The sequence below is a fragment of the Fukomys damarensis genome, unplaced genomic scaffold (assembly GCF_012274545.1).
Source record: "Fukomys damarensis isolate Sample0158 unplaced genomic scaffold, DMR_v1.0_HiC HiC_scaffold_19, whole genome shotgun sequence".
NCBI classification, from domain to species: Eukaryota; Metazoa; Chordata; class Mammalia; order Rodentia; family Bathyergidae; genus Fukomys; species Fukomys damarensis.
Window position 1 is genome coordinate 20574291 of NW_022900931.1, and position 11528 is coordinate 20585818.

General features: G+C 41.4%; 1 protein-coding gene across 1 annotated transcript in view; it reads left to right on the forward strand.

Moving 5' to 3' along the window:
• Irag2 (inositol 1,4,5-triphosphate receptor associated 2) overlaps positions 1–11528 on the forward strand; it is a 115976-nt gene that overhangs the window by 13573 nt on the left and 90875 nt on the right. Inside the window, exons 3-5 of the mRNA XM_010615129.3 lie at positions 7764–7944; positions 11239–11312; positions 11406–11484. Of these exons, the coding sequence (XP_010613431.2) occupies positions 7764–7944; positions 11239–11312; positions 11406–11484 (334 nt within the window). The remainder of the gene's footprint in view (positions 1–7763; positions 7945–11238; positions 11313–11405; positions 11485–11528) is intronic.

Genomic DNA, 11528 nt, shown 5'->3' on the forward strand with positions numbered 1-11528 from the left:
TTTTTTTTTTTTTTTTTTTGCATTCTGGATATTAGTCATCTGTCAGATGACTAGCCGACAGAAGTTTTCTCCCAATTCGTAGGTTGTCTCATCACTCTGTTGATTGCTTCCTTTGATGTGCAGAAACTTTTTAGGTCCATGTAATCTTATTTGTCAACTTTTGCTTTTGTTTCCTATGATTTGGGGTCCTATCTAAAACCTCATTGCCTAGCAGCATCTAGAAGGGTTTCCTTAAGTTTTCTGCTAGTGGATTTAGCATTTCATTCAGTTCTTACATCTACAAGTCTTTATCCACGTAGGTCTCTGACCCCTGTTTTTGTGTTGATATTTATAATGCAGGCCTTTTGTGCTTCCATCTGAACTGTAGAACTCTTTTTTTTTTTTTGGTTCTTTTTTTTAATGAAGAATGTCATTGAATGTGTAAATCATTTTGGGTAGTGGACATTTTAGTAATATTCTTCAAATGCATGATTATGGGGCTGGGGATTTAGCTCAGTGGTGCTGCTGCCTGTCTTGCAAGCACAAGGTCCTGAGTTCAATCCCTGGTACCAAAAAAACCAAAACCAAAAACCCAAAAAACAAAGTCAAATCCATGATTATGAGGATTATGAGAGGTCTTTATATATTTTAGTGTCTTCAATTTATTTCATCAATGTCTTATAATTACCTTAAACTTCTTAAGTTTCTAGGTACTTTATTTTATTTTTGTAGCTCTTGTAAATGTGATTGCTTTCGTATTTCTTAGCAAACTTGTCGGGGCTACTGATTCTTATATGTTGATTTTGTATCCTGCTACTTTGCTGAATTCATTGAATCAGTTCTAATGGTCTTTTGGTGGAGAACTTCGGTTTCTCTGTGTATAGAATCTTAGAGGTTTCACTTTCTCTTTTTCTATAATTTTGCCTTTTATTACTTTTTCCACCTTGATTGCTCTGGCTAAAACTTCTGTCTAGTATGACATTGATATTTCATGATATCTCAGAATGGTTCGAGTCAGCACCCTTATTTTTTTCTTGATCTTGGGGGAAATATTTTCAGTTTTTCACTATCTAGTATAGTGTTTACTGTACATACTCTTCACTGTGTTGAGGTACAGTCCTTCTATACCTAATTTGTTCAGGGCTTTCCTCAGGAAGAGATGCTGAATGGTATCTAACGCTTTGTTAGTGCCTATTGAGATGATCATAGGATTTTTATCCTTCATCCCATTGATTTGTATAAGGTTAACCGTCCTTATATCCCTGGCATGAAACAAACTTGATCATGGTGTGGTGGGAGGTGGGGCTTCGTGCTGAACCGCGTGCCTAGCCTGACAGCTTGCCACTTGCCTGCCTGTCTGTCTGCTTGTTTGTGTCGTGTTTTTGAGACAGGGTTTCCCTGAATCACTAAATTGCTCAGGCTGGGCTTTAACTTGTGAGTCTCTCATCTCAGCTACCATTTTGTCAATGATTTTTGCAGCTGTGTTCCTCAGGAATATTGGTCTGCAGTTTTCTTTTTTTGGCGTATCCCTACCTCTCTTTAGGAACAGGGTAATTCTGGTCTCACAGAATCAGTCTGGGAAGGTTTCTTCCCTTTCAGTTTTATGGAATAGCTCGAAAGGAATTGGCGTTAGACATTCTTCCAAACTTTGTAAGCTTTAACAGGTCCTGGAGTTTGTTTGTTTGGTTTTTTTTTTCCCCAGAAGCTTTTTTATTCCTTATTTTACCTCATTCCTTGGTATTGATGTATTCCGGGTGTTTTTGGATCCTGTTGGTTCAGTTTTGATGAGTCAGATGAATAAAAAAATGTATCTATTTCGTCTAGATTCTCCAACTTATTAGCACATAGTGTTTCATAATAATCCATAATGGTCTTTATGGTTTCTGTAGTACTGGTTGCAGCATCGCCTTCTCGACCTCTAATTTTATTTGTAGTCTTTTTTTTCTTGGTTAGTCCAATTAAAGATTTATCAATTTTATTTATAATTTCGGAGAAGGAACTCTTTGTATCATGTATCTTTTGTATTGTTTTATTAGTGTCTCATTTATCTTCTGATATTCTAACTTTGAGTTTTAATTCATAGAGATGTATTGTTACATGTTATTAAATTTTTTTTCTATACAGGAACTCATTGCTATAAAAGTCCTTCTAGCATTGCTTTTTTTTTTGGTAGTGGGGATCTAACTTGAGACTTTGTGCTTGCGAGGCAGGCAGTGGAATCCCCAGCCCTTGTGGCATTGCTTTTGATTCATTCCACAAATTTGGTATGCTGTGTTCCCATTTTTATTTATTATTATTATTATTATTACTATTATTATTTGTTTGTTTTTGAGACAGGGTCTCACTATGTAGTTGAGACTGACCTGGAACTCACTATGTAGCCCAGGCTGGTCTCGAACTCAGAGCGATTCTCCTGCCTCAGCCTCCCGAGTGCTGGGATTACAGGCGTGCACCACCACGTGCGGCTTCCCCATTTTTATTTATCTTGAGAAATTTAAAAAATTTCTCTGTGGACTTTTCAGTGGCTCATTGTTCAGTAGTGTTTTGTTCAATCTTCATGCATTTGTTTTTTGTTGCTGTTGCTGTTGCTGTTGCTTTTGCTTTTTTTTTTCTTTTTTGTACTACGGGTCAAACTTGGATCCTTGCACTTGCGAGGCAGGCAGTAACCACTGAGCTAACCTCCTGGCCCTGCACTCATTATGTAGCCCAGGCTGGCCTTGAACTCACTGGGATCCTCCCGCCTCAGCCTCCTGAGTGCTGGGATTACAACAAGTTTGAACCACTGCTTCTGTGCATTTGTGTAATTTCTAAAATTCCATTGGTTGTTGTCTTCTGTTTTTACTCCATCGTGGTAAAAGATGCTGGATGTGATTTCACTGTTTTGAATTTGTCAAGACTTGTTTTGTGGTTTATTTTAGAAAACATTCCATGTGCTAATGAAAACATTGTATATTATGCGGCTCTTAGAGGGCATTTATCCTGTAAATATCTGTTAAATCCATTTGATCTGTACTAGTTTAATTCTGTTATTTTTTTGTTGATGTTTTTTGGTCTAGATGGTCTGCCCACCAATAAAAACGGTGTCGAACTGTTCCACTGTTGTCATATGGAGCCTGTCTCACTCACCCTGAGGTCTAAGAGTTTCTATAAAATTGAGCGAGTATTGTATTTTGTTGAGTCAATCCTTTGGTCATTATATAGTAGCCTCTGTTTCTTCTTACATTTTGTCGTGGTGTCCATTTGGTCAGCTACAGTATTGCTTGCTCCTGCTTGCCTAGGATTCCATTGGCTTGGAGTGTCATTTTTCCATCCTTTTACTTTCAGTCTTGTGAAGTTTCTTACTGGCAGCATGTTGCTGACTCTTGTTTTTTTTTTTTTTTCCCTGAATCCATTCACCCAGTCTGTATCTTTTAATTGGAAACGTAATCCATTTTAGTCCGTTTACATTGGAGTTTATTTTATTTAATTAATTTATTTAGTTTTTGGTAGCGGGGATTGAACTCAGGACTGTGCACCTTAGAGACAGGCACAGTGCCGTTGATTTACATCCCCAGCCCTGGAGTTTATTATTGATAGGTAAAGGACTTATTCTTGCCATTTTGTTTGTTTTCTTCTAGTTGTTTTGGATGTTCTTTTTCTCTTTGCTTTATCTTTTATATATCTATTTGGCAATTTATTGATAATGTTTCATTCTTTTTAATTTCTATTTTGTGTTTTTACTCTTTGAGAGAGATTTTTGCTTTCATGATGGTAATCTTTCACTTCTGGATGTAGGACTTCCTTATGCGTCTTTTATAAGTTTTATGGTCTGTTAGTCATGAATTCCTTCAGTTTCTGCTTAGGCTGGTAGATCTATATAACTCCTTCATTTCTGAAGGATTGTATGTCTGGGTGTAGTAATGTGGTTGGCTGTTTTGTTTTTCCTTTCTCTCAGGACTTGGAAAATGTCAGTCCACTTCCTCCTGGCTTATAGGGTTGCTGTTGACAAGTCTGCTGTTTGTTTAATGGAGCTGCCACTAAATGTGACTTGGAGTTCTTCTCTTGCAGATTTAAAATTTCTTTCTTGTGTTACACTTTTGACAATATGAATGTAATATACTGTGAGGAAAGCCCTTTCTGGTCGTGTCTACTAGGAGTCTTATAGGTCTCTTGAATGCGAAAGTCCATGTCTTGCACAAATTTAGGGACATTTTCTGCTGTTACTTCATTGAACAGATTCTCTATGTCCTTTTTTCTCCTTGTCTTCAGGTATTCTGAAAATGTTGATACTTGTTCATTTAGTGTAGAAGTAGCTGCACCAGAGTCTCAAATGCTTGTTTTACTTTTAGTTTTGCCTTTTTTCTTCTTTCCTTCACAAGTGTATTTCTAAAGGCCTGTCTTCAAGTTCAGATACTTTCTTCTGCTTGCTCTAGTTTGCTACTGAGGCTTTTAACTATGTTTTTATTGATGTTATTTAATTCCCAAGGTTTCTGTGTGTTTTCCCCAAAATGTCCTATTGCTTTGGATTTCTCAGGTATTATCTTACATTGTTTTCCCAATTTCATCTGTTTATCTTTATTCTCTTAGGCGTCGTTGTCCTTTTTTATAACCATTCTTTAACATTGTTTTGCAGCATTTTATCTCTTTATTTTTGGGGAATCTATTGATGGAATTATTCTTTTGGAAGCATGGTCTTATTTTTGTATGGTCTTGGCTTCCTGTGTTGAGATTTGTACGTCAAGTAGATAAGATACTTCTACTTTCATAGGATGGTTTTTTTTTTTGTTTGTTTGTTTGTTTGTTTGTTTTTTTATACCGGGGATCAAACGCGGGACCTTGTGCTGGTGAGGCAGGCAGCAGAGCCACTGAGCTAAATCCCCAGCCCAGGCTGGAGTTCTTAATGAGCAGCTTTTTCTCCAAATGTGTCTTGGCTTGTGGATTTGTTATTCATTGTTGGCAATGTGCTGCATTGGGGTACCGTGATGTGTTTTGCTGTCACTTTTTGGCCGTGATTGATGACGTCAGGCATGGTACACGTTCTGGTAGAGTTGGAGAGACCTGCTATCTCTGGGGTCATACAAGGCGTGGGACCCTTTAGCAGTTCAGGTAGGTGTGGTGTAGACGGCCAAGTATGTGATGTACACTTTGTGCTGCTACTCCTATACTGGGAGTGGTGGCCCAGACAAAGGTATCTGTGACAAAGTTATCCTCATGCACTATTGGGGTTGGCACTGTTGCCCATGAGGTCTCTGGCACCAGCAGGGTGAGGGGCCTGAAGCACTTGTCCTCTAATCAGCAGTGGATGGAGCCAGGGAAGGACTGGTGGTGCGAACTCAGCAACCCCTCGGTGCTGCTCACACTCACTGATGGTGGTGTGTGGTCAGAAGAGGAACAGGGTGGACCCATAGGAGCCCAGGCAGGATGCAGCAGGAACTATGGCTGTTCTTCTCTGTGGCTTTGGTGGCAATGCCTCCAAGAAAATTAGACTTCAGCTGGAGCTGAGCACAGTTCCTTTCAGCTGGAGTCCTTGCACACCTGGGGTGGTGGAACAGCTGTCACCATGGAGTTGCTGAAGTCAGCCTCAAACACACCCCTGCGGGCTGGGCAGCGGTAGAAACCACAGTGTTTCTTCCTCACCCTGTTAGTAGCAGGTAGCTGATCCTGGCACAAGAGGGAGGAGTAGCAGGAATGCTATGGGTGTCTTCATTCAGTCTTGGCATTGACCTCAGTTGACACAGGGCTGGCCATGCCTTTGGTCCCAGAATGCAAACTCTTCAGTATCCTCCTCCTTAAGGGCAGCAACCTCCCGTCTCCTCCATGTCTTAATACCCACCCCCTACAGTGGACTTGGGTTAGAATCACTTTACTTGGCCACGTTGGGTTCACAGGCACCTGCCCGCTAAGGTGGTGCAGTACTGTGTCCATGCGGCCCCAGAGATAAGAATGTATAGGAGTTTCTGACCTACAGCAGTCTGAATTCAGACAGTAGAACCCTTCTTAAGGTGACTCCTGGCTGACGCATCCTGAGGTTTACTGGGAGATGATGTGAGATCTTTTTCCATTTCCAGGATACTGCATGGATTTCAAGTTATTTATCTGAGTGGGCTCCAAGCTTATGAGGAGTGTGAAAGCTTCCAGTGTCTGGGAGCTTGCTGGAGCTCTCTCTTTCACTCTCTTCCCGCACAGGGCAGACTCCCCTTCTGCTGGCTGTGGGGCCAGTGGTGGCAGATGCTGAAGTGCTTTGTTTTTCTTTCTGTGCTGTCTCTGGCTCATAAGGTTCTAGTCCCTTTGTGTTTTCCCATTGTCATTCACGCTCATTATGAAGCTATATGTTTCCTCGGGAGAATATCAGGGGAGTTCTGGGCGCTCCCATTCAGCCATCTTGTCCTCCAAATTACTGAACAAATTTTCCTGTAGTACACTTTTTTGGGACATAGCATAATGTATTTAATCCATCTCCGCTGGATGCTACCTTTTCTCTCTTATGAACAATACCACATGCACATTATGCAGCAAATAGTTGCATGCATTCTCAGTTATATTTTTAGGGTGAATGGAGCTTTTTTGTTGCCAGAAAACCTCTTTGCCTTCACAGAGCTGAAGGAATTATTTCACTGAAGAAAATAACAAGTTGTATGAACGTGTGATTTATTGTTAGGCACTGAGTCATGCAGTTATAGAGACTGCGAGACCCAAATTCTGTAGAGTGAGCACACAGGACGGATACTCCAGAGATGGGGGACTTAGTTCAAGTCCAAGTTTGAAGGGCCAAGAACAGGAGGGCCGATGGTGTGTTTCCGGTCTGAAAGCTAGCAGGCTTGAGTGTGTAGAAGACGCAACATTTTAGTTGGAATACAAAGGCAGAGAAAAGAACCCATGTCCTAGTTTAAAGGTAGCCAGGGACCATTCTCTTTTTCCTCGGGTGAGGGTCAGCTGTTCTGTGCTATGAAGGCCTTTAACTGGCTGGGAGAGGCTCACCCACATTAAGAACTATCTGTTTTCCTCAGCCTACAGGATCGAACGTTAATGTTGTCCAAAAACACCCTCACTCAAAGACCAGTAATGGTCAGAGACCCCCGCAGTAGGTTCTGATCAGCTCAGTGCTACAACACAAGGTTAAAAGAAAAACTCGAAGAGGGAATTAAAGAGACAGAGAAAAGGGGAGCCAGGATGAACAGTGCTTTTGCCATCAAGGCTGAGTCCATGAAGGCCCGGAGCTCCCAGAGCTGTCAATTGAGGTAAAGGGGCTGCGTGGAGGGAGAGAGACGTGGAGTTGCTATGGATTTCAAATCATTTCAGTTTCTGAAAGTAATAGTAGGACTAACTGTATTTAAGAATCGCCACCCCAAGTCACTTTTTACTTGAGACTGAAATTTCATCTAAGGAGGATGAAAGAAATTTAAATCATTGAATACTTTTTAAGAAAAGAATGAGAGGCAAAACAAAACAGTGGCGTTTTTCTCTCTTCCCATAACTGATTATTGGTTACATATATCATCATTATTTAAACCTCATAATAACTGTATGGTAAGTGCCGTCCTGCAGAATTCACAGATATGGAAAACGGGTCCCTTAAATAAGAGATGAAGTAGTTTTCCCAATGTCACATGGCAGATAATCTGGTGACAAGATTTGACACAGGTTTTAAAGCTAGTGGCCTTTCCACTTCCGACAGCTCAGCAGACCGTGAAGGTTACATGGCATATTTCTGGGGTCTGAAGGACCTGGAAGAGTGCGGACTTCATTCATTAAAAATACTGGCTTTTTCCACCTTTCAAAACTGATTTGCTTTTCTTCTTCCTAAGGCTCAACAGGAGTGGGCAAAGTAATAGATTACCTTAGAAAAACGAGTAGCCAAGATTTGGAAGACAGGGACCTTGAGGAGCTGTGGACCATGCTCGACCCTGGAAAGGCAGACCCACAAGTGGATGTGGATGCTTTCCACGCTGCCGTGAAGGAGTGGATGGCGTGCTCGAGACCCAAACGGTAACGAGGGCTTGGCAGAACGTCCTTTAAGCTTCCGTTTTAATCATTCATTCGAGTTGGTGCTAGTCACTGCTCTTTTGTGTGGATGGAGCTACTGTAACCTAGTGCATCTCGCTTGTTGGCAGCCTTACAATCTCCTGAAAGATGTAATGCTTATTGTCCACCCTCCCTAGGATTTCGTAGTCTGGGATGAGGCCAATAATTTACACCCTAGCAAGTTCCTAGGTGATATCGCTGCTGCTGCAGATGAGGTGGGCACCCTTTGAGGACCACTGCCCTGTGCGTTAGTTTAGATAATGTTCATTTATTGTGAACTCCCTTCCCTGTTTTTGGTGTTACTGGGGGGCTGAATTTAGGCCCTTTGCACTGACCTACATCTCCAGCCCGTTTTTTATTTTTTAATTTTAAGGCAGTCTTTGCCAAGTCACTAAGTTGCCCAGGCTGGGCTTGAACTTGCGATGCTCCTTCCTTAACTTCCCAGAGTTCCGAGACTTAGGGGAGTGGTGGCAGGCAGTGAGTGTAATTTGAACATTTACTATGTGCTCTTCCCTGGGACCCTGTACCTACCACCGACCCTTTCAAGGAGAAGCAGCACAGCACACGGGCCTAGCGGAGGAGAGCTGATCACATCACGGTGCCCAGGAAGCCGAGAGAGAAGGGAGGAGCTGGGGAGGAGGTAACACCCTGGCAGGTCACCGCCCTCCCCTCGGTGACCCAGCTTTACTCCGAGCCCCACCAGCACGCTCTGCTGCCGAGGGGGCTTTGGAAGGTGCTTGGATCGTAGGGTGCTATTTCTGAAAAAACCTTGCCGGCTTGACGTTTGCCAGTGCAGGAGTAGACAAATCCACCTCCGTGGTCCGCCATCACCTTCCAGAGGCCCAGCCTCGGAGCGCATGAAGCTTTGGAGTGACACCGTCTGCTTAACATACAGGGAGGCTAAAGGGATAGGGAAAAGAGTGGGAGTGGAAGAAAAGCTGAAGAAAGATGGGCTTTCGTGATTTCGGGCGCCTTCGTTTTCAGGGTCAGCCCCTGCATGTGCTTCGTACCCATGAACCTCCAGCCATCGGCCAGTGCATACAAGGGATTTGCTTAAAACTTCAAGTCCTAAGAGTAGCAATACCTGCTAGACCTTTATTAGGATTAAGGGTTTTAGATGACTTAAGAAAATATGACTAAAATATCATTTGCCATATGCAGGTTAATAATTGAAGGCAAAGTAAATATAAAACAATATAGAATCTTTTATGTAAAGAAATGTAAATAAAGAGAATGCACCTGTTTTTATAATCGGTTTAATGAAGATCAACAAAGAATGATTTTTATCCCACTTTGTGGAGTATAGGGGGGCAGTATTCAACCTCTTCTACATTTTTGGTAGAAGTGCAAGTTTTTTCAAGTCCAGTTGAAGATGGGTGTGGTGGCACACGTCTTTAATCCCAGCATTCAAGAGGCTGAAGCAGGGAAACCCCTGTGGGTTTCAGGCCAGCCTGAACCATATAGTGAGATGGTCTAAAAACAAAGAACAACAACAAAAAAGACCAATTTAAGAATATATATCAGAGGGCTGGGGATTTAACTATGCCAGCGCCTGCCTCTCAAGCGCAAGGTCCTGAGTTTGATTCCTGGTACCAGAAAACAAAACAAAACAATAATATACACCATACCCTTAAAAATGTGTAGTCTCTTTGAGCTGGTAATGTAACTTGAAGAAAAATAATCATATGCTCTAATACTGTAGAGGTTGTTTGTGAAAGTGATAAATAGAAGAAACCTAGATGTTTAAAAATAGAGCAATGGACCAATAAATTATGATATGTACTTCCTAAATTGTCATTCAAAATTACTATGGGATTAATGTTTGAAAATAGAAACACTCATTGTGTTTATTTGGAATAGTTGACTAGCTATCTGTATATATTGTATAAGCCCACTTTTGTCAAGAAATGGAAATATGCCTAGGAAAAATTGGAAGAAGACAACCCATAATAATTATCTCTGCATGGTGTTTTTAAGTTTTGGGTCCACTCATAAATTTTCTAATATTTCTAAAAATTTTAAAATTTGATTATATATAGCATGTACTAGAAAATGAATAATTTCGAAGCAGTGATGGCAGAAGGAAACTTATTTTTTATAATACATTTTAAGAAAGGAAAAGGCACGGGAGGTTTCAACACAAAATATAAGAGCAGACACTCATAAAATGTTGCTGGTATATGCAGGGGACTAGAATGCTGTTTCTACTCAAGCTTCTATTAGACATCTCACATTGAAAAGTAGTGAGATTTAAATATACACTTAAACAATTTTGTGGCAGAGAGAGAGAGAGAGAGAGAGAGAGAAGCTGAAGGTTTGGTGCTTAAGATGCAGTAAAAACAACAACAACAAAACACTTCCCTGGTAAAGCGCTTGAGCCAGGGATTTAGCTCAGTGATTCTGGCACCTGCTTCACAATTGCAAAGACCCGAGTTGGATCCGCAGTACCAGGAAAAAAAAAACAACACCCAAAAAACAAACAAACAAAAAAGCCTCCCAAGATGTAGTAACAAAAGATCTTTTGCAAATGGGAAGGGATCCAAGAGGAATGGGAGGTGAAAAGAACAGAGATCTGTTATGTACACCAACTCCCGATGGTAAGTATAATCCTTATGTTCTGCTGCAAATATGTGTTTATAAAAATCAAACTTAAAGATTCAGTGACAAAAAGTTACGTTCTAAGGATTCTTTGAAGTAAAGTGGTTGAAAGTTTATTTTGGGGGTAGAGCTGGAATGTGTGCCCTGGACAGAGGGCTGGATAGAAGGTTCCCAGGTTTAGAGTGAAATGCTCAAAGTATCCTTAGTCTGGGCTCTGCTTTCTCTAGACAGACAGAGCCCCATCTGTGTATCCCGAAGTCCTACCTGATCTGGACTTTCCCTTCCCAACCTTTGAAGGTCCACTCTCTTGCTACCTGCAAAGTCCCCACTCCAAGTTATTCCAAGCTGTCTGGTCGTCATAATCCACTGGGACCCTCGTTTCCCTAACCACGTGGTGCTGTGTGTCACCCCCTGCCCGTCTCTGCGTGCGTGTTTTCTGTAGTTGATGAAAAGTTGATGGCTGGTGGAGGTAACACCTCTGTTTCTTTTCTATCAACCTAAGTTTAGTACGGGGCTCTAAGTAGTTCCTGAATGAAAAGATGGTTTTAAAATTCAGAAAGCAACACTGTAGCTGAATAAGAAAGGGTACAACACATCTTTAAACAGTGAACTAAACTTCCGGGTGGCAAGCAAGCTCACTGGTTTTGTTTTTGGCCACAGGGAAGGAGTAAAGTGCAGATTCGGTGGGATCCCTGAAGATTCTGTTTTTGAAAAGCAGGACAGCGTCAGCTCAGGTGGGGCAAGTGTGTGCACGTTTCTTTAAGATCGTTGTGCCACTTTCTTGTGGTTTTAAGAAATTTTTCACGAAGTTCTCATGTGTGTTTCAGTTGAGATGACTACAGACATAACAGATTCTGCAACAAGGAGTTTGGAGGATTTGGGTAGAGACATGTCTCAGGGAGTCCTGTAAGTGTTCTTGCTGGTAAAGCTTTTTTTTTTTTTTTTTTTTT